This window comes from Cheilinus undulatus, linkage group 8, assembly GCF_018320785.1.
Source record: "Cheilinus undulatus linkage group 8, ASM1832078v1, whole genome shotgun sequence".
Lineage (NCBI taxonomy): Eukaryota > Metazoa > Chordata > Actinopteri > Labriformes > Labridae > Cheilinus > Cheilinus undulatus.
Genome location: NC_054872.1, coordinates 23,072,286 through 23,098,313, shown reverse-complemented (window position 1 = coordinate 23,098,313; position 26,028 = coordinate 23,072,286). Strand labels below are relative to the sequence as shown.

At 38.5% G+C, this 26,028-nt stretch overlaps 1 protein-coding gene across 4 annotated transcripts in view; it reads left to right on the top strand.

Annotated features, from left to right (window-relative positions):
* Positions 1-19,111, top strand: part of deptor (DEP domain containing MTOR-interacting protein) — a 53,161-nt gene extending 34,050 nt beyond the window's left edge. For all 4 annotated transcript variants that reach the window (XM_041793515.1, XM_041793514.1, XM_041793517.1 and 1 more), the window contains exons 7-10: positions 99-236; positions 4,048-4,118; positions 4,361-4,465; positions 13,664-19,111. In XM_041793515.1, the coding sequence (XP_041649449.1) occupies positions 99-236; positions 4,048-4,118; positions 4,361-4,465; positions 13,664-13,786 (437 nt within the window). In that variant the 3' untranslated portion in view covers positions 13,787-19,111. The remainder of the gene's footprint in view (positions 1-98; positions 237-4,047; positions 4,119-4,360; positions 4,466-13,663) is intronic.
* The last annotated feature ends 6,917 nt before the right edge of the window (positions 19,112-26,028 follow it).

Sequence of the window (26,028 nt, the reverse complement as noted above, 5' to 3'; positions counted from 1 at the left end):
CTGCTGTATAATAGATTTCCTGCCCTGCTCTGTCTCTTTACCCTGTCTATTTTTCACTAACATCACTCATGGTTTGTTTCTCTCTATATCTGTGTCAGTGAGTCCAACTAAAGAGATAAAGGTGGCCGTGGGGGTTCGACGAAGCAGCATGAGCAGCAGCTGTGGCAGCAGTGGTTACTACAGCAGCAGTCCAACACTCAGCAGCAGCCCACCTGTGTTGTGCAACCCAAAGTCTGGTAGGTGACATGGACTCGTGCATGGATAGGACACAAATCCTGTACCAATTAATCAGAATTACACAAAAAAGATGCAAAAGGGTGAATGCTTCCCTGATTGCACAGCAAGATAAACAGCATATTGTTGTTATTTGGCGGCAAAATCTGCATCTTTCTATGGAAGTGAGCCTCACTTCTATAGATCAGGTCATGGTTACCCAGAAGCCTGAGCAAAAAGGTGCAACTGGGATTGGTTATGGTTCATGAAGATGTTTAGAATCTCCTCTGTAAAGCCCAAAACATACTGGCACCAGAACCTTCAGGTTGTGTCATATGATGTGCCTCAATTGCTGTCCCTCTCTACATACCAACAGCAGCACGTCAACAGTTAAACTCCCCACCAGCCACTGCATGGCGAGGTACTTGATACTAGAGCTGAAAGCCAGCTCAAGGCTTTCCTCCCTGCCTCACCAGGTAAGTGAAAAAATGATAGGAGCAGTGGTATTTCACCAGCAGCCAGGGCCTACCACTTAAACTATACCTGGAACAAAATGTTGCGCTAAATTGTTTTTCTGTGCTCTCAGATAGAGCTGCTACTACAGCAGCCAAGATGGAAAAACTGCTGTTCCTCAGGAAGAAACTCCTCCAGTCACATGCCACACTGGGAATAGAGCAGTGGAATAAAAAGTGCAATGGGGCAGAGTGGTGCGAGGGTCCACAAATATCTGGCATGGCCAGTGTGGGTTTGTTCATAGAAAATAATGGGAGCAATTGATTGGGCGCGCATTGGATGGCGCTGGTGTGTTTTGGGCTTAAGGCTTCTTACTTCCAAGAAAACTTGTGTATTCAAACTAATAGATCAGTGGCTTCTCTGTGAATCTGAGTTATGGTTACATATTAGTCAGTTCTGTTTTATAAATACCAATAAGATTTTCTGTACTTTAAAACCAAAGATATGAAGTATTTCTCAGTGCAAGCAAAGATTCATTCTTTACTAACTCAATCCACATTCATCACTCTAAGTATAGTGCTTTATTTTGGTCTGTACTGAAAATCCCCTCCTTATTATCCTGTTTGTAGTCACTGATCATCACTCATATTATTTAGAGATGAACTGTTGTGACTCCTCAGTGGAAATCTGAATGATATCTTGCCTTTGAGCTGTGTTTCTGTATTTGTGAATGTGTGTGTTCATTTGTGTGTGCCTTTACTACTGTGAGCTTCCTTTTGATGTGTCTAATCCAAGCAGAGTCCTTGACAGTGTCTTTGTACCAGCTGAGCCCCCAACTCACAAAAAACACAATGAGCAGGAAAAGGAAGGCACACACATAAATTTCCGTTTTCCATCACATTACCTTTGCTTACTTTGTTGATCAGACAATGGGAAAATAAGGAGTCCAAAAATATAAAAGAGTAACACCAAAATAAAAGCAGACAAAATGATCAGAGGAGTTGATGGCTGGTGTTTCTCTTTAGTAAAGAAAAACCAAAATATGTCAGCTTCCTTTAGTGCTGAAAAAGCTGAAGGCCAGCAATTTAATTTGAGTTCTTCTGTAAATCTGATCAGATGAGGATTTCAGAGAGATTATGGAAATGTCAAGATCAACCGGATGAAAGGCCTCTCTCACTTGACTTCCTCTTTCTCATCAGATTAGAGAAAATTACTCCACAGACCACAAGTGATTGGTTGAGAACACACACACTGTTCATAGTGTTTATACACTAAGTCTATGAGTTCTCAGGTTTGTGTGGAAGAGCTAAATATAGTAATTTAATAAATTAACTTAACATATTTTAGCACACTGCCCTTGAAATCTGAATGTATTGTTTGATGCCTGCAAAACAAGAAATTGTGTTAGGAATTATCAAATAATGATAAATGTTCTCACTTGCTCTTTGTTTCAGAAAAATATAGCACTAAAAACATGAATGCCTTGTGATATCTATGTGATATATGATATGATGATATATGATATCTATGTCTATCAGATATCTTTGATAAAATTCTCACATTGTACCGTATCATGAAGCTTTGTTATACAGCAACCAGATCAATACCACTCATTGCTCCCTTACACCAGAAATAATGACCATGGAAAATCAACAAACCCATGTTCACTATCAGGTCATAGACTGGACAGATAACACGTTTGAACCTTGCATTTACATAGAGTAGCATCTGTCTCGAGCATTCAGATGCAAAGTGGTCCTCATTAATGCTCTGTGTGGACACACCTCAATGGGTATTCAAAACGGTCAGACATCCAAAGCTGTTGCCTCTAACACTGCATGGCAGCACCTGCATCCATTTGGACTTGATCAATGTGTGGCACTTCGTGATGTTGTCGCCCAAGGCACACCTAAGATTAAGCCAAAATCTCAAGACACACCATATTTCATATCAATACAAAATAGACTTTTTAAATAAAATAACAGTCAAGGTGGCCCATAAGGGGGGATACAGGGGAGAGGTTTCTGGGGCCCAGACAACCGGGGGTGGCAAAAGTGGGCAAAAAGTGGGCAAAATTGGTGAAAAGTGATGAAAAAAACATGGCAAAATTGGGCAAAAAGTAGCAAGACAAAGTCACATATGGGTAACAATTGGCATAAGGTGCCAAAAAATGGGTTAAAAGTGGCAAAAACATGTTGAGTGTCCACTCAACATGGTCCCATTCTCTGTGTTATTTTCAGGGGTAACAGCCAGATCCCAAAGGCACAGCTAGACTTGCCTCAAGGCACACTAGTGTGCCTTGCCACACCATTTGAGAACCACTGCTTTAGACAAATGCATCTTTTTGAATGATTTTGCATTTGCCCCAACTATTATGCTAAATTTTGTTGCTCATTATGGTTGTTAATTTTCATGCCACTCTGAGCAAAGACTGCAAGGAATGATCTCTAAGTGTCAGCAAATTCCTCGATTTGTTTCCTACTGTGGTGGTTGCAACATTGAAAATGCTGCCTCTTTTTGATTAGTCTAGAAACAGGCAAATGGGGCTTTTCCATTACATGGCGCGGCTCAGCTTGGCCCTGCTTGACTGGGCATGGCAGCCCAGTGCAGCAGGGGGTTTACTTTTCCACCACAGCTGTGCTACCTGTTTGAGGGCGCGTCTAGAGCTGATGACGCAGTGTTCTGAGCCCTCCTCGATCTCTCTACACTGTCTGGTCTGAATGACTAGTTTTAAAGCAAAAATCAAACTGTAGACGGACAGCGCTGCAAGCTGCTATTAAAGTTATTAAAAAACTAAACAACCTTCACTGGTGCAGTGTGTCCAATGAAAAAATTAGCCATTCAGACCAAAACTTTTTTGAACCAAGTTATTAAATTTTCTTTAATCTGCTGGAAAAATTAGCATTATAATCTGGGACTTAATGAGAATGCCTTGGCTTTTGCAGCAAGCCTCAAGTGGACATTTGAGGATCTGCAGTTTTTCTTTTACACTTTTAAAGTGACTCAATTTGTCCTTTTTTTCTAATGGTTGCCAACATTTTTTGTTTGCCCTAATGTTTTGCAATGTAAGTCAACGTTTTTGAGACCCTGAAGTCAGAGCTCATGTTGAGTTATGTTTAAGTGATTTATGCTGACGGGAAGTTGGAGGAGGGGGATGGGAGATATACTGTTTCAGGAAGCAGAGAGCCTCCAGGCCTTGTTAGCATGTGACTGACATTAGTACTCCTAACTCACAAACTCAACCTGAGCACTCTTTCAGGTCAATGTTATTACATCTGTCTGATTCTGTGTGTGTCTGATTGTGTTTTCCTGCACATGCAGGAAGCCTGAGATTTTTGCACATAGTTATATTAATTTGTTGGTTGGTTTTTTTCTCCTCAGTTCTCAAAAGACAAGTGAGTCCAGAGGAGCTGCAGACACCGGGAGGACCTTTCCTAAAGAAGACATTCACTGTAAGACACGCATGCATTCAGAGTTGAACAGGAACAAAGATTACTTCTTCGTGGATGTTGTCACACATAATGACAGTCACACATTCACTTTAACACAGACACGCTCAGATAATGTGTATTTTAATTTGACCATAGTTGATGTGTATTCTTAACTCTTTAACTCGATAAGAGAAGGGAATACTCAACATATTCACTGAGGTTTTTGTTGCGTTGTATTAACTCATGCTCTTACTGTTCCTCAGATCATGGGGGATGCTGTGGGCTGGGGCTTTGTAGTGCGAGGAAGTAAACCCTGTCACATCCAGGCCGTGGACCCTGGTGGACCCGCAGCAGCTGCTGGCATGAAGGTAGAAGATTAAAGATTAAACAAGTACTCACAAATCATTGTTAATGTTAAAAACCCATCAAATACAAGGCTGCAGATGGTCTGCTGTGCTATTTTTCAATCATTTTCTGCCCATTAGCACTCCAAATCCCTACTCTGAATGAAGTTACAAGAGACGATAATGTTAGAGAGTTATTATCTGTATAAATGTAAAGAAAATATCAACACAGAGTTCTGCAGTAGGAAGAAAACGGTCCACATGTTATTCAGCCATTGCCGTCAACTCTTTCAAAAATTGAAACACACTACTCTGACAGAAAATAGCTAACAGCGACATCTGACTACATGGACATACACCATATTGCCAAAAGTATTCACTCACCTGCCTTAACTCGCATATGAACTTAAGTGACATCCCATTCTTGATCCTTAGGGTTTAACATGACGTCGGTCCACCCTTTACAGCTATAACAGCTTCAACTCTTCTGGGAAGGCTTTCCACAAGGTTTAGGAGTGTGTTTATGGGAATTTTTGACCATTCTTCCAGAAGCGCATTTGTGAGGGCACACACTGATGACGAGAAGGCCTGGCTCTCAGTCTCCGCTCTAATTCATCCCAAAGGTGTTCTATCTGGTTGAGGTCAGGACTCTGTGCAGGCCAGTCAAGTTCATCCACACCAAACTCTCTCATCCATGTCTTTATGGACCTTGCTTTGTGCACTGGTGCACAGTCATGTTGGAACAGGAAGGGGGCATCCCCAAACTGTTCCCACAAAGTTGGGAGCATGGAATTTTCCAAAATCTCTTGGACTGCTGAAGCATTCAGAGTTCCTTTCACCGGAACTAAGGGGCCAAGCCCACCTCCTGATAAACATCTCCACACCAATCCCCCCTCCACCAAACTTTACACTTGGCACAATGCAGTCAGACAAGTACCGTTCTCCTGGCAACAGCCAATCCCCGACTCGTCCATCAGATTGCCAGATGGAGAGGCATGATTTGTCACTCCAGAGAACGCGTCTCCACTGCTCTAGTGCATCCGACTCTTTGCATTACACTTGGTGATGTATGGCTTGGATGCAGCTGCTCAGCCATGGAAACCCATTCCATGAAGCTCTCTACGCACTGTTCTTGAGCTAATCTGAAGGCCACATGAAGTTTGGAGGTCTGTAGCGATTGACAGCAGGAAGTTGGTGACCTCTGTGCACTATGCGCCTCAGCATCCTCTGACCCCGCTCCATCATTTTACTTGGCCTACCACTTGGTGGCCGACTTGCTTTTGTTCCCAGTTGCTTCCACTTTGTTATAATACCACTGACAGTTGACTGTGGAATATTTAGGAGCGAGGAAATTTCACGCCTGAACTTGTTGCACAGGTGGCATCCTATCACAGTACCACGCTGGAATTCACTGAACTCCTGAGAGCGATCCAATCTTTCACAAATGTTTGTAGAAACAGTCTGCATGCCTAGATGCTTGATTTTATACACCTGTGGACATGAAAGTGATTGGAACACCTGATTTTAATTTTTTAGATGGTGAGTGAATACTTTTGGCAGTATAGTGTATCTGTGTCGAACGATACGCTGCTCTTTTCTCGCACATGTGTTCCACTCTTGTAGCTGTGGTTAGCTGTGATAGTGCTTTTTTCTCTGGCTTTACAATGCCAGCAGCACACTGAAGTCTTCTCCTTCCACTTAAATTATTGCAAGCGTATTTTCATTCAAACAGTGTGTACTAACAGGTGCTAATAGCTAATGTTTTGGTTTTCCAAAAGCTATAGTAACTTTTCATTTCATTTTAAACCTTTATTTATTCTCGAAAGGAAATTGAGGTTTCCCTCATTTCCAATAACGTCGAGATTACAGACACATTAAAACCACAGCACAATGAAACAAGTACAGTATATAGAACAATCCCTGTGAACAACAATCTCATCAGTGACAAGGTAGATAAAATGAAACCAGGTAAAACAGTTGCAATGTGAAACACAATGGCTAGAAATCAAAGTCCTGAACTCTGAAAGAGAAGGAAGAACATCAATTTTTAGGGAGTGTTAGAGGATGTTCCATGAGCTTGGAGCGTCAAAGGAAAAAGCTGTTTTACCAAGTTCAGTACATGCTCGAGGAACTTTAAGAAGTAACAGTAAAAAACGTAAAGTTTATGCTGTAATCTAGCTCGCTATGCTAATAAAGCTAGTGCTAGGGCTTGGAAGGGTTTAAATACAGTACTGTGTAGAGCTTTTAGGCATGTTTGGGTCAAAAATTGAGGCTGAAGTAAGCCATAGATATAGCGAGTGAGCTGCCTCAGGACACCATCAGTGATATAACCCCAGTCCTGCTCTTGATGTCCTTGCATATTACCAAAAGCATGGGAAAATAACCTGCTGAAAAAAAGAGCCTCTGGTCATTCTGTGAATGTCCCAAGGGTCTAAGAACAGTTGGCGATCTCCAGGAATATTACCAGGTGTGAACAAGCCAAGAAAAATGAGCTGCCGCTGACCTTGACCTTGACTGCCGAGCAGCTCACAGCTGGACTGTTTATGGACTGTATATGACCGTTATTACTTTCTTACTGAGTATGTTCAGTTAGACAAACCTGGTGAGTTCTAAAACATGTCGTGCTAAATCATTTTAAATACTGCTGCTTAAAATAGCATGTTTACAGTGTGCAAGTAATGTTTCATTACTGAAGTAATGATGGCCACTGATGGTACTTGAGTTCATATACCCATCCCTTGGATATACTGTACTACAAGTTTCTATGTACACTTTAAATTTGCCCAAAACAAATTCCTGGTAATGCTACAAATTTGAGGAAAAGAGTTAGCATGTTAATAAAAGGAAACTACTGTTTTTTTTTTTTTTTTTTTGCAATGGGAACACCCTCTCTGGATTAAGATATCAAGTAAGCATCCAGGACTGTTGGAGCAGTTCTTCCATTAGATTTAGAAAAAAATGTTCAAAACTTAAAACCTATGTTTTGTTTATTCCTTCACTACTTTCACTGTGCTCACTAGCTTCCGAGATAAAACCTGCTGACCATAATGCAAAGTGGTGCTCTTTTTTTGCTAATTTTCCTAAAGAAACTTTAACCTTGTGTGTTACTTTTGAATGAAAGTCTCTGAACTTCTCATTGAGAGTTAAATAAATCACAGTAACAGATTTGCAGTTTTATTCTACAAGTGCAAAGAGCAACTTTATGTTAGCGACTCTTCGGGCCAGTTTGAGGTGGATCTTCTGAACTGGAGTTAGATTAGGAATTAAGGGGAATTGTTTAATCTGAGTATAAACGACATCTCCAGCAGAAGGATGAGAATGAAAGAAATAAGTAAGAAAGGAGAAAGGAATACGCAATCACTTCCCGTAACTTCAGCCTGCACAAGCAGTTTGTGTAAGGACACGAGCGGAGAGATGCTAAAGCAGGAGAGGAGCTGAGCGAGTAAAAAAAGCATGAAGAAAGAAAACAGGGTAATGCTGCCACAGCTGGCATGAAAGTATGTTTACAGAGTGGCAGCAAGGAATCCTGGGAATGCAGAGCAGAGGGACTAAACCACTAACAAGGAGAGAGAGGACTGAATGAAGGAAGCAGCAGGGAAGACAAACTCTAAGGAGGAATTATGAGTTATTGGTTACAGTCATTTTTTTCAATAATATAAAAAACACTATTAATGTTCAGTTGTGTCTAGTTGTTTTAAAATAAGCATTAAACTGTTGGCTGTATGTGTGAGGAATAAATGGCATTTAATTCTGTCTTTTTATTGGCCAAACTGCATTTAGTCTTTTTGTCTTTGCAGAAAACATGAAGTCTGGGGCTTACGTGTGGATGCAGAATTAAAAGACAATATAGACTTTAAATTTAAGCCAGAAAATAATGAACACTAGGCAGTGAAACAGCCCACAAACCAAACTTCAGGATGTTAACTCAGAATGTGTTGGATGCGAAAGAGGCTGAGGTAGGGGAGTTCAAGTTTGAGCCCTGAAAGAGGAAACAGTCAGTGGAAATATGATCACTTCTGCTTTAGCTTCTGTCAGCTGTCATATTTTATCACCATGGTAAAATGTGTCTTGGTTTACAGGGGTTATAACGTGTGCATTTATGACTTTTTATGCATGTGATTGACCCTGTTTACTGCAGTGTGCACTGATAGGGTGGCCTAAATGTGCACTATTGGAACATCTTGTAATATTTTACTGCAGATCTCATCATTAACACTTTTGTTTTTGTTTTCTATGGAGACTTAAAGGAAGGGGGAATATGTTTAGAAACAAGGGCAAAAGGAAAAGAAAACACTTTTTCTTGATTTTCATTCAGTAGCATCACTCTTGGTTAGATTCCCAGCATGCAGCAGTGTTTGCTACAGTGTCCCAAATGTTTTTTTTAGGATTAATGCCCTCTTCTGTGGTTCCTAGAAGGCTAAACCTGTGCCTCTTCACCTTTAATTAAGTCAGTGCTACAACACAGTGGAGGGAAAAACCACCACACTGTGAGGTTTTGGCACTGGCATCCAGGCTTAAAGCCAAACATACAGAAACATAAACTCACTGATCGGGGGGGGGGGCAAGCCTCATCTTCTCCTTTCTCTTTACACACATGCGTATGCTTTCATACACTGCGGTTGTGTATCTTTTGCACAGACAATCACATCAGCACTGTGCTGACCATAATGGATGTAAGCACTTATGTAACTGTCCAGTATTCTGCTGTAGAAGACTCATCTAATGCACTTTTCAAAGACAGAAGGTAGAGCAGGATGTGTGTGTGTGTCTCTTTTTGTGTCCATTTGTGCATCTTGTGTGGTAGGAAATGTTTGCACACCGTTACTGTATGAGTGTGTTTCCCTCTGTGTGTTCAGCAGCAGATTCTGTCGCACTAATTGCATCACATCAAATCAGAGCTTCTGAACCTCAGGTTTAGGGATTTAAATACTGAAACTGAATGCCTAAAAACTAGAATACCTGTTGTTTTTATATATATATTTTAAGTCTTTATTTGTATTCTTTGTATAAATTTGTAATCTTGTGAGAAATTCAATCCATCTATGAATATAATATTGATGCAAAAGTTACACAGTTAGGACCAGTGGGGACATTCCTAAGAGATCTCTTACTCTTACTCTCTCAAGAGAAGGATGTGAAAATCCACTTAGTGGGAAATACTTAATCTTTCTTTCAATGAGACTTTCCAGGAGTCTTGTAGTCACTGTGAGTTTGCCTGGCAACCAGCAGATTAAGAAAGTCTCAGCTCTCAACAAAGAAATACCATAGTCAGGAGTCTGAGATGTACAGTGCCTATAGAAAGTATTCACCCCTTGGATGTTTTACCCTTTTATTATCTTGGACATCATTTTCAATAGAATTTGGCTTTTTTGACACAAAAATGACAAAAAAAACTCCTCTTTAATGTCAAATGGAAAACAGATCTTGACAAAGTCATGTCAATTAAATAAAAATATGTCATATAAAATAAGTTGCCCCCCCCCCCTTATGTCAGTATTAAGTAGATGCACCTTTGGCTGCAATAACAGCACTGAGTCTATGTGGATAGGTCTCAATCAAGCTTGCACATTTTGACACTGCAATTTTACGCCATTCTTCTTTGTAAAACCACTCTTGCTCAGTAAAGTTGGGGATCTGGTGTAATGAGCACTTTTCAAGTCCAGCCACAAATTCTTTATTGGATTGAGGTCTGGGCTTTGACTTGGCCACTCCAGAACATTCACCTTGTTGTCTTTAAACCATTTCTGTGTAGCTCTCACTGTATGCTTTGAGTTATTGTCTTGGTGGAAAATGAATCTTCTTCCAAGTCGTAATTCTCTTGCTGACTGAATAAGATTGTTCTCGAGGATTTTCCTATGTTTTGACACATTCATTTTACCGTCTATCTTTACAAGCCCTCCAGCGCTGGCTGTCCAGAAGCATCCCCACAGCATGATGTTGCCACCACCATATTTCACAATGGGGATGTGTGTTTTTGGTAATGTGCGGTGTTACGTTTCCGCCATACATAGTGTGTTGTCTGATGGCCAAAAAGCCCAATTTTGGTCTCATCAGACCAAAGAACTTTCTTCCACCTGATCCTGGAGTCTCCCACATGCCTTTTGGCAAACTCAGGTTGAGTTAAATAGAAGTTTTCTTAATCAGTGGTTTTCTTTGTCACTCTCCCATGAAGCTTTGACTGGTGAAGAACCTGGGCAACAGTTGTTGTAAGCAGAGTCTGTCCCACCTCAGCTGTTGAAGCTTGTAACTCCTTCAGAGTAGTCAAAGGTACCTGTATTTTTGTAGCTTCTCTCATTATTCTCCTTCTTGCCTGGTCACTCAGTTTGTGAGGACAGCCTGATCTAGGCAGATTTAAACATATTCCATATTCCTTTCATTTCTTGATGATGGATTTAAATGAACTACTGGGGATGTTCAGTGCTTTGCAAATTTTTTTGTATTCATCCCCTGACTGATATTTTTTAATAACCTTTTCTCTTAGTTGCATGGAGTGTTCTTTTGTCTTCATGGTGTAATGGCAGCAAGGAAAACTGATTAACCAAAGACTGGACCTTTCAGACACAGGTCTCTTTATACTGCAATACTTGAGACACATTTACTTCTCTGAATATGTATGTTGATCCTCATTTAACTTTACATATTACTTTGTAGAAATCTGTTTCACTTTGACATCACATTTTTTGGTGTCAAGAATCTAAAAGAATTTAAAGCTGACTTTGCAATTCCCTGATCAAAACAATACAAACAGTGTTGCTTTTTTAATTGCACTTTGCAACTCCACAAACTCTTTCCTGGCAATAAAGATGTCTCTGAAAGCAGTGTGAGGAATGTTCACTCTTTATGAAATAGAAATACATAGGTAAATGCTTTAAGTCTCATGTTATGATTGTATGAGGGTTTGGTGGGCCCCAGCAGGTTTTAAACTAGGCCGCAGGATGCTTAAGTTTAGGAAAGGCTGGCCTAGAGATATCACACTTTTGTCTTTTTAAAATTTGTGTAGGGCTCTACCTTCTTCTTTAAATAAACTTCATGCAACTTTTAACTGTAAGACTTGGGCTCACTACAAGCACCTGTACAGAGAGTTCATCCTTGCAGTTTAAGCATGGATGCTATACATGTTTGAGATTAAAAGATGCAGATAATGATGTAAAATATATGTTGAAAAATGCTTTATAATGCATACATCTTACATTGTTGAGCAGCAAACATGAAACTGTTCCATGTATAGTTTGAGAGTATCAGTTATCGTCTCTCTGGCTCTCTGCTTCCTCATGGACATTAATGCAAACATGGCCTGAGGTCGTTCATCACCTGAGTATTTTTGTAACAAACGAATCAGCTTTACGTTACACACAGCTGGTATGCATACAAGCTGAACATCTCAGCACGGCCTCTTAACATGTGTTGTTTATTTTCTCTCTCTCTCTCTCCTTTTTGCTTCTTTCCGGCTGTTTCTTTTCGCTGTGTGAGCATCATTTTAACCCTCTGTATGCAAGGAGCCATTTAGTCCAGCTGGGCCCCAGCCAAGACTAACAACAGCCACACCGCCTGAAAGGAGTGAAGCGTCAGTGGAATAAAAGAGGGAGAGAAAAGACTTTAAAGTAAAGGTGGAGAGAAGAGAGTCAAAGTAGAGAAAATAAGTGTCTCTAGACTGTTTTTGACTTTGCCAGTAATGTGATAAAGGCTGCAGAGGTTTAGATGTGATTACAGTGAGATTCTGAAATTCCTCTGCAGCCTTGGATTAACAGGCTGGCCTTTTTTCTCTTCTCTATCACTCTTAATCTCTGTCCATTTATTCCCTCTGCTTATTTTGATCTGTCCTTTCCTGAAACACTCAGGAAGACCGGGGAAACACTTAACAGCAATTGCTCTGAAAATAACACAAAATAGTACTCTATCTTTATCAGCATGAGTACACTTTGTGTAGTTTTTCTGTAGGGAACAGGCTGGTTTAAATAGCTGCTCCTCTGGCCTAGAAAACACATCTGTTCAAGTTTTGCTTCTGCTGCTTGCATCTGCACAATGTTGATTTATAGGCACTAAAAATATCCCAATCATTACATGATACTGCTTTCTCTTTGACATGCTTGGATTTATTGAATAGGCAATGTACCCATGAGTGAGTGTTCTCCTGTAATTTCTTGCAAACCCCCAAAACCAAACCACAGCAGCAGCGTCATGTAGCAGTGAAAAAGCACTCACCTTACCACCAATTTTATCTCAATCAGAGCTGAGAGTTGGAGCAGTAAAACATCGATAGGAGAGGTGGGGTCCAGGCGTGACATAAGAATGATTTGAGTGTTGTGGTCATGCTGTACCTGATTCAGTCCATGTCAGGCAACACTATCAGTGTTGGCTTGTTCCCCCTTGTGTAGTAAGGTTTTGGATTATTGCCTGAGCTTTGACTGGACTAAAGTTATTCAAAGGAATACTTAATAAAAAAAATAAAAAAAAAAAACGTCTAATTTTTTCTCTCATTAATCTACCCTCAGTACCCCATAAAGACAAAGTGAAAACAGAATTTCTTAAAAAAAAAAAAAAAAACTGAAATATCACATTGACGTGTATTCTGACTCTTTGCAAAACACGACATTTACTCTATAACTCTATGAACTAACCTAAACTAAACTCTATAAACTCCAAAACTTTGAATGGAAACACAGCTAAAATGCTCCTGGGATTGAAGTTACTCATGTCCGCCATCTCCTGGTGTAAAGTGGTAACAGTGCAGACCTCCGCCATTAGCCCTATCTCCCAAAAGTACAGAATCCTTTAAAAAAATTCCTGGATCCAGACGGTGATCCAGATCACTCCCAAAATCTAATCAGTTCTTCCTTATGCCATTTCTGACACTTCCTGAAAATTTCATCAAAATCCATCAACAACTTTTTGAGTTATGTTGCAAACAAACTAATAAACTAACTATCTAACTAACAAACCCACCCGATCACATAACCTCCTTGGCGGAGGTAATGATAGGATATTGAGTGTTGATTGATGTGAGAAAAAATACATTTCAATAACTGTAGCATCAGGCTGCATCATAACAAAATTGAAGGGGTCTGAATACTTGCAGGAAAGGATCCACAGGTTGAACTCCAACTCAGGTAGCCCACTTGGAGGATTAGGCCATTTGAACCCCCTCCCACCCCTCTTTGGCCTTATTAAAATAGTTTGATTGAGAGCCTCACACATCTACTCTGCTTGTATCCTTTTCTCCAGGTGTGTCAGTTTGTGGTGTCAGTGAATGGGCTGAACGTCCTCTCTCAGGACTACAGGACCGTCAGCAACCTAATCCTAACCGGGCCCCGGACGATCGTCATGGAGGTGATGGAGGAGGTGTAAGAGCGAGGAGAGCAAAGACAGATTCCCTCATAGACGAGTAGTGCAGTAATATTGACTGTGGAGACTACAAGGTTTGACCTCAAAACCACAGTGACAGAGCGATGTGACGACTTGAGCCGCTCTGTTCAGTCTTTGTTTGGACAAGGTGGATGACTGAGCATGTTTTAAGAATGTGGGTTTTCGAGTCAAGTCAATGATTCAACCTGTGGACAAAACACAGGTTGTACTTGATTTTCTTTCAAGTTCAAGAGCCACCACCTTCTCTGCAGACAGTGACCAGAGTGCTTCTGTCTGCCCCAAACCACTTTAAATTATGAGACGAACCCAGAGTTTATGTCCCTGTTTTGGTTAATTTCTGAACCACAACTTTATTCAGAATCTGTTCTGCTTTAACGGGCAACAAAGAATGGGGAATAATGTTTTTATTTTCTATTACATAAAGGAGACAAACTGTGCTGTGACTAAGAGAAAGGATATCTCATGCTAACACATTCAGTGACCTCTCCCCCACTTACTAACGACCCTTGGGCTGAGGCTGCTGGTGGCTCAACACTGCCCTCTGCTGGTAGAGACAGCCAGACACAAAAGGAGGGAAATGCTAAAATCAACAGTCGTGCTAAATAGAATAAAATTTACCCATGTTGTGTAAAAAGATAAAAAAGACTAAACTTTAGAGGTAGGTTTACAGTATATGTAGCTGCTAAGATTTAGATTAATTTACAGAAAATTGCTATACAGTGATTTGCTGTAAGTGAGCTGAAAAGGCACAATGTATATAGAGAAGTTACTTAAAAAGACTTTATGCACAAACCCAGGAAAATGTTGTGTTTATGGGCTGAAGTCTGATTTGAGTTCCTTTTAAACAACGACAGTACTGAGAACATCATGGAGACTTTTTACAAAAAAAGTTTTAACAATGATTTACATCCCCTGATTGTAGCAGCATTTTTATTTTTAATTTCTTTTTTAAGTTGAGGTTTCTTTTGTGAAGCTTAAACAAGATAAAATTGACACTATGTCATAATTTTTAAACTTTTTTTTTTTAAAAGTATATTACACCTAATATTTATGGTTGAGATTCCCTAAAATACTACCAAAATTAGGTCTTGTTTCACAAATGTGCTTATTTGCCAAAATATGAAAATCAAAAGTTAATACATACATACATGCCAAAAAAGTCTTAAAAAGTGTAATTTATCTCCAATTTAATGAAGCAGCAGCTGTAAAGCTGTTAAAACATTTGAGTTTCCATAAAAATATCAAAATTTTTAAAAGTGATTCTCTTGAAAAAAAAAAAATATATATTTTAAGAGTAATAAAGATCTACTCAGTGATTCTAGTGTGATAAGCCTTTAGTCAAAATCAGAATTTAGACTGGTGATATAGCTATGAAGCTGTTATTATTTGTTTAAACTTTTATGACCCAACTAAACTAAATCAGCATCCCAAAACCATTTCTCATTACATATTTAATTTGAAATAAGTCCAACAGGGTTCAGTGTTAGGAAAGGATGGGAACACTTTATTTTAGCCAGCCCTAATTAGCTAGTAATTGTATAGTAATGAGTGATAATTATTTTATAACTCCTTCAAAATAAGGTTTTAATTACCTTGTAATAAGTTGGGATTTTAATAACTGAGCAACATGGTATATTAAGGAATTAGTTACGTGGTAATAATGTATTAATTATCAAATAATTCCTCATAATGTTCTAGCAGCTCGTTGGTAGTTACGTGATATTTCACCCTAAACCAAACCCTGTAACCCTTACACTAACCCCTTGACCAACCCTATCCCCCTAACCCTAATCTTAACCCCCAAAATTACTTGAAAATTATTCAGGAAGGACTCACTTTAACTTAGTGAGCCAAAATAAAGACGTAATCTAGAAACTATCAAACAACTGATATAGAAAGTTATCATCTTATTTCTTAGAAATTACTGGGTACAATATTATGAATTAGGGGGTTAGGGTAAAATACCACCTAATTACCAGAGAATTTTGAGGAATTACTTGATAATTAATACATAACTACAAGGTAAATACTTCCTTGACATTACCGAAATATTACTTAGAAAAATTCTAACTTCTTACTAGATAACTACCAAATTATTTGGGAGAAATTACTTGATCTTTACCACTTAATACTATAAAATTACTAGTTGAATAATGGCCATCTACAGAAGTGCTACCTAACAGTCCTAACTTTGTGAATGTTTCTATATCACTTTATAATAACTTTCAAGCATTACTAAAGCAATAGTAAAGCATTAGTAGGTACTTAACTCATCATTTATAAAGCATTATTTATTCTTTATATGCCATAAATGCTTATTTGATGCACTCGTATAGCATCAAAGTACTTATAGCTGATTTTTAAATGACATAGAAACAAGATAAAATGCTTTATAAATGCTAATTTAAATATTTACTAATTCTTTGCTAATGCATCAGAAAAGCATTTATAATTGTTTTCATAAATGACCTATAAGTTAGTAAATAATATTTCATAATTTCTGAGGTATTTACTAATGCTTTTGTAATTCTTTACTTATGTATTATGAATGCTTTAATTGTGTGGTTATTATCAAGTGTTACCATTTTTTTCAAACAGCCCTGTAAATGGACCGGGATGGGGGAAAGCAAGTGGAAAGGACAGGCTTCTTCTACCAATGTGCATAATTTTTATGAGGTAAAGTAGCAAATATGGCAGAGAAAAATCTAAAGTGGCACGGCCAGAAAATTCATGAAAATGTGATCACAGTGCATTAACGTGTGAAAGCAGGAGAAACCTGTCAATCTTGAGCTCTGCACCAGCTACTAGTCCTGTTGTTAGTGCTTTTTCCTTGAGAGGAACACATCCAATGTTTATTTATTTGGCTTTTTAGTTCTTATACAGTATCAACAGTCTCTTTACTGAATGACTGACTAATCTTTAGAGCAGGCTTTGATGTCAAAGGGGAGATATTTTACCCTTTTAAGACAAGTTGATATTGTTCTCAGAGGTCCCCAAAACATGCCTGTGAGATTTATTGCTGAAAAAACACTCTAGTATTGGATATTTGCATGTCTAAAAAGCCCTCTGTTTCAGCCCTTATCAGAACGAGCCGTTTCTGTGGCTGTGGCTTTAAATATTAATGAGCTGTCTGACTCCACCCATGACCACACCCCTCTCAGGACATGTACGTGGTACTCCTAAAGTTAAAATGTTACAGACACTTTTATCCAAAGTGAAGGACCTGACTGGGATTCGAACCATCATTCTCTCTGTCCAAAGTGAGCAGGGTAACCCACTGAGCTATCCAGCATCTCAGCTGGCAGCTTAGAGGGAGATCACGAGAGGAGAGTGGAACTGGGCAGGGCCAACCAAACCTGGGGTGGGTGCTTACTCCACAGGAGGTCATGAGGGGAAAATCTGAGAAGGGCTTGTTTCACCACACATTTTCTGAAAGGTGGAAGAAGAGAGGGTGGAAGGGAGTGGATTTTTCTGGTATTTGAGGGGATTGTGGACAGGCCAGGGGTACAGATTGTTGTTAGAAAAGCCTGAAAAAGTAATTTTTGCATAATATGTCCCCTTTGAATAAATGGTTTTGTAGCCTTTAAATTGATAGCAGAATTATCTGTATGTTTACAGACTGCATCATCATGTGCTTAGACATACTAGCATGAGAAAATCACATTAAAAACTATTTTAAAGAAGAGCATGAATAAATGATGTTCATAGCACTCCAACAGTAACACTAAGTATGTGTCAGTAATCCATCGTTGATTCATGAGTGAACTCTTGTTTTATTGTCTATTTCAGACAAAACTACACTGCCCGCTTCATTGGATGTGAACTTAGTTTGGTCCCAAAGTGAAATAATGAGTAAAAATCTTTAAGTGAGGTGAATTTTTCCTATTCCAGGTGAACACATATTCAGGAAATCATCATTGCCAAACAGTAGAATAAACTGTATGTTACAGTAAACTGCCTCTCAGTGAGTTTTCAGTGGACGTGTCTTTGGTGTTTCTCAGCGTGCTTCAGTGATGTAAAACGCATGATTCCTGTAAATCTGTGCTCCTTTAGTGTTAGCTGCTGATCCAAAGCTTCTCCCGCTGGTGACATGTAGGATTGAGATATGTGAGAAATCATTTCAGAAGTAAATCGATTTGAGCCTTTAAAAGTCACTGTTTTCTCAAGCTCCTGTTTTTCAGAGACATATAACAGAACAAAGTGTGTAAATAAGAATTTTATAAGATTAATGTGGAATATTTTGGAGTTTATTAGACATCTGTCATGTTCTCTGGTTGACTCTGACGGACTTTCACAACATTTCGACTTGTTGCTGATTTCAAAAATTGTCCTCTCATGTTGTTGGATGATGCCATATTGTAAAGTTTACTTTTTAACTCTTGTTAATCTGAAGTTTATTGATATTTCCTTGGTTTGGTTTGCTGAGTTTGAAGAGGATAAAAATTGAGACTGTAGACAGGTATTTGTAATCCTTTCTTTAGTTTTTCCACACTTTGGGATTTTTCCATTCAGTGAATAACATGACTGTTTTGTAGAAATACTATGGTTGAAATCTAGCGTCTGCATTTGTTCTTTTTCTTCAAATCAAACTTCAACTTCTGTACCTGCAGTTTTCCTTTTATATATACAATATAATTGTGTACAGAAGTGATGTGGCTGACGGATTTTTCAAATAGTAGAGAAAGAAATTGTCTGAATGCATTTTGGAAATGGCATAAAAGTTTATTTGTGGACTTTGTGGAGATAAATACACAGAAGTGTTTCTATGTGTTTAAGTTGGGTAATCGACTGAAACGGGTTCTCTGACTGTTCAACTGAAAGCATTTGCCTTAACACCTTGTTTTGCTGCTACTCCAACTCATCTGATCTCTTGTTCTTTTCCTTGTTCTGTTAGCTCTAATCCTCTGTACAGAGCGTGCTCATACTGTGTAATCATGTTGACAATCAGTGTTTTATGGACATCACCTTCTAAAAGCACACACACATCTCTAAAGCAATGATCTGACAGAATGTACTTCATCATCATCTCCCTCATCCTGCTGTTCATATCCTCAACTTTACCTTTACTGATAGACTCAGAGGTTTAATTAAAGGGATTCTCTGCTAAATGCTTGCCTCATGAGGCCAGGTGGAATTGCCTGAATATGTTCAGCCGTTGCAGCTGTGTTGTTTTGTTTTGCCATGATCAGAGATTGAATGTTGTCCTAATATGCTCACATTACTACGGGCTGTTTGCAGCTAAATCTCATTCTAATGCTCTGATATATTAAACAGCTGATTAAATGTTTAATAAACAAACTGATTCTACATTATGCCTGTGGTTTCTTCCTCAAGGATTTAGAATATTAACGAAATCAGACTCATTTTGAATTATGGGTATTATTTAGTGTTTGTTTAGTCCATCACTATTTTTAATGCCACTGACCCTTCGCCGAGCCCCGCACATTATAAATACTGTAACCAGATCAGACAAACCATTGTCACTGGGCTTTTTCTTTTTGAAAACAATTTCAAATATCCCGTGGTTTCACTTACTTTTAATCAAAGGATACAAAGTGTATTGACAACTGTAAGTGATTGGTATACTCCTCCATCATGCTTAGCTACCCATACATTTCATGTGTTCTTAAAACATTATAGGCAGATAATGATTCACTGAGTCAGCAACTTCACTCATGGTGCAAACGTGTGTAAAGCCCAAAGGCATTCTGGGAAAACTCTACAGATTAAGGGATGATTGTCAAACATTTTAATTAAAACTAAGCTTGAGTATTATGCCTTACCTTATCATTTCAATAAACAACAACAGAGCCGTACAAAAGTTGTAATCAGAGACATTTTGTGTTGTCCTCACTTTTATTGACAGTCCAGCAAACTTGGCTCAAGCGCGTGCTGTTGAAGTGTTGCTTTAGCCTGATTACTGCCACCTAGTGGACAGTGGTATGAATCAGCACATTAGCAGTCCGGGCTTTAGATGTTACTTATTGGGTTAAGTTGACTTAACTTGAAACAACAGTAAAATAGTTTCCCTCACCCATCAATTAAACATTACTTAATAAAACCTAGTAGTAAGTTCGTTTACTTGATTGTCAAGTAAAGTAAACTTAATTTATGTGAGTCTGGATGGCTATCAGAGTTTACAGTGTGGCTTAATACCAGGTTTGGACAGGAAGGAAGTAGCAGGATGAAGAAAATGTTCTCTTTTTTAATGACTGTACAGAGTTATCTCGACTTAATATTTCATTTTTTAAAGGCAGCTTGAGCATAAGTTCAAGCAATTAAATATATTTTTTTACATTGTACTCCAAGGTTATAGTAGTTTGGGATTTTTCATTAGTTTCTATTTTTACTTTTGCTTTTTTTGTGGTTTGTTGGTTTAGTCTAGTTTTTATTTAGCAAAAATGCTTAGTTTAGTTTAGTTTATATTGTTTCAGTGTACGTTTTGACTATTCATTTTTAAGTAATATGTGATATTTGTCAGGTTTGAGACCCAAAAGGGCCAGAAAAAGTAAACATAATAAAATTGTACAAATGTACTATAATAGGCTGTTCTTCTCTTTTTTACGTACTGAAGTGTGATTTATCAACACAACTCAAAGCCCAAAGTAACCACTGTGTAAGGTCATGACCAGTCAAATTGGACCATTTTACTTTCCCCATGCTCTGGTGTACATGTACATATGCTGCTGTCAAAAGATATTTTGTCACAAATGTTAGTTTATTGTAGTTCGTTTATAAGGCACACAGTGCAGTTTTAATTTGTTTTCCTTTTACAAGTCTTGTTCTGATTTTAGATTTGCTTAAACTTGCAGTGTGTAATATTCAGCTCAGTAGCCTTAACTTACTACAAATGAAATATAATCTTCAAATTTAGACCCATCTAAATGAATGTTTTATCACCTGAATATATGAAATTGTTTTATTTTATTAATGTAGAATAAGCCTTTTATCCAAACATAGGGAGGGTCCCCTCCACAGAGTCCCCCATCTTGGCTTTTGACATTTTGCATGTGTCTACAGTGGGGAGGGAGCAAATAACAGATACATTACTTTGAATTTCCCTGGTTGCCACGCTTAACACAGCGGAAGTGGACATTTCAATCTAGAATCTGACTGTTTTACACTCTGTACCATTAACTAAATTGACTTTACATTTTATTTTTGGTTATTTACCTAGTTTTAGTTTACTATAATGATACTGGTGTTCTCATAAGTTGCTGTCTTACCTGTATGCTCATTTCAATTTCATGTATATTCTTCTGGTCCACACTTTAAGGTCCATACTGTTTGACATTTATAAATGTACTCTGAGCATGCCCAGTAGAAGCCAGCCTAACTTAGTAATGTCCATGTGATCCCCAGTTTGGTGTTTTCCCTGAAAAGCTGTGATGAGAAATCAGAAGTGGGTGATGCCTTTTTCAAGAAACTGTGATGCAATAAAGTAAAATCCCTCGGTTGTAAAGCATTGTGATTAAAATAATATTATTAAATGTAATTTGAGAGACAATCTCAAAATGTAATCATACATGCAAAGCTACATAACAATGTTTTGTCAAAATACCCTTGTTATTCATTCATATGAGGAAAAAGTTTTTCTCTTTTTAGCTGCACTGCTAAAATATTACCAGCAGGTGGAGCTGCTGCACTGTAGCATGCACAATTAGTGTATGCTTTTTGTCCCTCGAATATTGTCATATCCCAGTCAGAGGTATGTCTCTTTAATTTTTTGAAATTATATCATCAATTTATCTTCATTAACTTTTATTTATTTATTTATTATTATTATTAGTATTATTATTATTGTTGTTGTTGTTTTTTAGTTAATGTTTTTAATGCTCTTTGTCTAAGGTAAATCCTGTCTTGATCCCTCATGGTTATACTCATTTCTTCATATTTTAGGCCTAACCCACACTTTCCTCACACTTTTGCGATATGTCTGCATGTGAATTCCCCTTTGCAACAAAGTAGCAGGTATAAAACATGTCTGCATGAAAGCAGACATTTCAGTGGATGTCTGGCCTGGGTCATCTTGATTGACCTATAACAGTCTGATTTCTTATGCTTTAGCTTGATTTGGTGTTCATTTTATCTCAAAGCTGCTTGATGATATTTAACTGTCTGACCCTTCTGCACATCTGACATCCTATAAAATAATATGTTGAAAATATTTATGCCAAATCTGAGGGTACTTGCAGTAATTCTGAGAAATAACAGCTTCATGTTGTTCCTGCTCTCATACAGAAAATGAATCCTTCAATGATAATTGACATGAGCTGCACAGACTATTGATCCTTGGGGTTTAGCTGTTTGTGACACTCTACCTACAGCTCTTCTTCCCTCTCTCTCTCTCTTTCTCTCTCTTTCTTCCATCCTTTTAAACAGAGTGACTGACAGATAGACTAACTAGAAGAGAGCTTATCAGAGGTGAGCATCGCCACCTTTCCTCCACCTTTCAGCACGTTCATTCATCTGTCCTTGCAGTCAGGCGACCATTGATTAGCTCGGTAGCCAGCCTTCACATCCCCCCTGTCCATTCTTCCGCTTGTATCAGAGAGGTATTTTGCTCAGTTTGCAGTGATAAACTCACACAGGAAATTAGAAAGTGTTAAACGCACACAGAAACCTGGAAGCCACAGCATGCTGGACATTTTTCATTCAGGGAAAGATGAGGAAGAGCCTAGGGTGCATTATAGGAAATGTGTTGATGAATAGGATGCTTTAACATACAATTAAATCTGATTTGGTTCATTAATTTAAGTGGTAACAAATTTGTGGCAACCATTAATGATGTCTTTGGAGGATTTTTATGAAGTTTTGTCAAAATTGTGGGCCCTTGGAGAGAAATGTGACTTGATGTTGCATTAGTCACACTGCCAAAGATGCTGCTAGAGTCCAAATACAACTGGGGCCAAAACACAGCAAACAGTAAGTTCTTACCAAGTGGCATATATTATAAGATTATATTGAGGTTTTAAAAGCCCAGTTGGTCCAATTAAAGCAACACCAATGCAAGCGGCACAAGCCAAGATCAAGTAATTAATACAGATAAAATAATCCTCATGACAGTGACAGAAGCCAAAGCATGAGATCTGAAGATGAATATAAGACAAACTGATAGCAGGTGGGCTTTGGTTTCAGGAGAAATACACTTTTTCACTCATTCTCATCTGATTCAACTTCTCACATCAAAGACTTTCTTTGATTTTGATTAAAAATGATAAAAGTATCTCAGGATCAAACTAGTAAAAAAAAAAGTGTAATTAAACCTTTCAACCAGATAAAAACTTGGACAAAAGCTGCAAACACTTTGGGAAAAAAAGGTGTTTCTCATGTCTCCTGTGCTGGCATTCATTGTAACAAAGCACAAAGAAGGCCGTTCAGTTTGTTTCTGAGGAAATGTTGACGTACATGTAGATGTGTCAAAGCAGGAAGTGTTCGTACATTTCACACCGTAGGTGTAAAACAACACTTTAAGGACACTTTGTCCATAATGTTCCCCGTTTTCTGAGCATCTACAATAGAGAAAATACCTCAAGTATAAATGTGTCCTCAAAAGGGTGGAAAATCTCTTAAGATACACCACAGTCATCTTCATGTAGGGTGTTATTAAAATGTGGTCGCAGGCTATTCTTATACCCTTTTTTCATTATGTTTAATATGACAAAAGCAAATTATTTAATACCAGATAAATGATTTTTTTATTCACAGGAACACAATATTCTTTCCAGTTAATTAACTTTTTGCCACTGAGTTTCAATATGTGTGCCTGCTGTGCTGAATGGATAAAGGTTATCAGTGTTATCATTGTGAGGAATATATGAAGCTGTTATTACTAAGAGAAGAAGAAAAGACTCCTGCAGAAAGAAGCAAAGAAATGTTTCAGTGCCCACTCAGGATGATGGGCTGAAAGGCTCCGAGGCATGATTACGGTGTTTTCAAGTGAATAGTCTCCTGTCCTCCTCTTCCCTCCCCACAGGCCACAAGCTCAGGACAAGTCACAGCAGGCAGGAGAAAGAGCCTTGAGCCAAACGCTGCTCGCACTGTGGCTGCCAGATCTGAGAGTTTGGCTAGCTGATTTGGCTGGAAGTCATTGTTTTACACAGCATTTCTTTTTCCAAATGGATTTGAACAACTAAACCATGGGACTGATGAGCAGAAATACATTTTAACTTCAATAAACGTGAATTTTGTGAGCCATTTTGGCATCAATACTACCAAAATCAAGTTTTTCTTGTGAAAACTGTTTCATATAGATGCAACAACTTTCCTCCAGAGGTTCCCATGTTTTCTATCTTCATTTAGCATCTTTAGCATCATAATTTTTTGCAAATTTGTCATATATGCAAAGGAAATATGCAGAAATGTCTCCAACTTAGTCTTACTACAGAGCATAAAGCCAAAAGATTGGCTGTACTTATTTACAGGCACTCCTCTCTGCTTGTGTTTCCTAATCTTACTCTGTCAGGGTGTTTCTATCAGTCTGTCAGCCCTTGGGCTCTGTTTGTAGCCTTTAACAGCATGCAGAGTGTGACAATAAGAGCAGTCAATAAACTACAAGCACAAAAAACAAATAATTCTGCTCCCAGTTTTGCATCTTTCTTTTTTTTATCCAGGAGTTACAGGAAGTTTTTGTGAGATTTTTACTTTTGGTAGTGCGCTGATCAAGGCAGGCAAGGGCACAAAGAGATCTCACAGTTCAACAAATGTAAGAAATTACAGAATTAATCAAAACACTTAAAAACCCCAATTAATTTAATAAAAAGCATTATTTTTAATTATTTCTTGGGGGCAAACTGGTCTATAACCTGCTACTTTATCGGTATAAGCTGTATGGTGGTTGACTTTTTTTAATCATCTGTTCTGATAATATTCAGGCTAAAAGTAATACAAACTTTGGCATGGTACTGGGTGTGGCTAAACTAGCTGACAGATTTGCATATAATTTTTCTGGAGCTTTTCGGCTTTGTTTGAGCTAAAGTCAAAGCCCGATAAACCTACCAAACACAGTTAGAATCACTGAAGTGGTTATGCCTCATGTACAGAGGCTGTTGTCCTTGAAGCAGAAGAGCCAGGTTCAATCTGGGCCGTGGCTCCTTTCCTGCATGTCATTCCCCACTGTCTCTCCATTTTCTGACTCTAACCACTATCCTATTTTAAACTAGAAAAGCACTCGGAGAGCAAAGACCTCCGCCATTAGCCCTATCTCCTAATAGTGAAGAATCCTTTAAAAAATTCCTGGATCCGTCCCCATGTGCCCCCCACCATGGCTTTCGATGATTACTCCCTGCCCGGTGGGGTGGAAACACAGTGAGGCAAAGCATTGGCTTCACTACAGGTGCCAAAAGATGCACCCATGGTCTCAGCGGACAACTGGAAGTCATGGCAGAGGGTGAATATTCCTCTATTCCTTCCAGCATTGTGAGTATTCTTGCTACAATTTGCTGTCTTTCTCTCTGTTACGCTCCGACTCATCTCCTTGACCGGGTGTGCGTCTTTCAAACTCTATAATCTCCAGAACTTTAAATAGAAACACATCTAGAAACTGCTGCTGGGGTTGAAGTTACTCATGTCCGCCATCTGGTGTAATACAGAATCCTTAAAAAAAATTCCTGGATCCAGACAGTGATCCGGATCACTCCCAAAATCTAACCAGCTCTTCCTTATGCATTTCTGCCATTTCCTGAAAATTTCATCAAAATCCGTCCACAACTGTTTTAGTTATGTTGCTAACAAACGAACAAACCCACCTGATCACATAACCTCCTTGGCGGAGGTAAGAAAGCCACAAAATCCCCAAACAAAGAAAAAAAAAATCAAGTTTGAATGTAAGAGACAGATTTAAAGAGATTTTTTCCAGCTTATGCAAAACAGCAGGAGCAGCATTTTAACAGGCGCTTATTCCGGCTCAGTGCAGACTTCAAGGACAGTTAGAGGGAATACATTCTTGGAGGTGAGATGTTAACTTCTCATACATTTCTAAAGAATGCCAATTTATACATTTGATATAAGCAGTCCAGAAATAATCTATATAAATAAAGAAGATGCTGAATTGTAGATTTATGGGTGAACAAGGCAGACCATCTTGCCCATTATACAATAAAGTAATAAGCATTCAGATGAATGCAGACTTTATTTTCCTTGAGTTATTTTAGTCCTAGATGTCACAGTGCTCTGCAGTAACAAATGCAGAACATTTACATCATTCTAACATCTTACACATTATG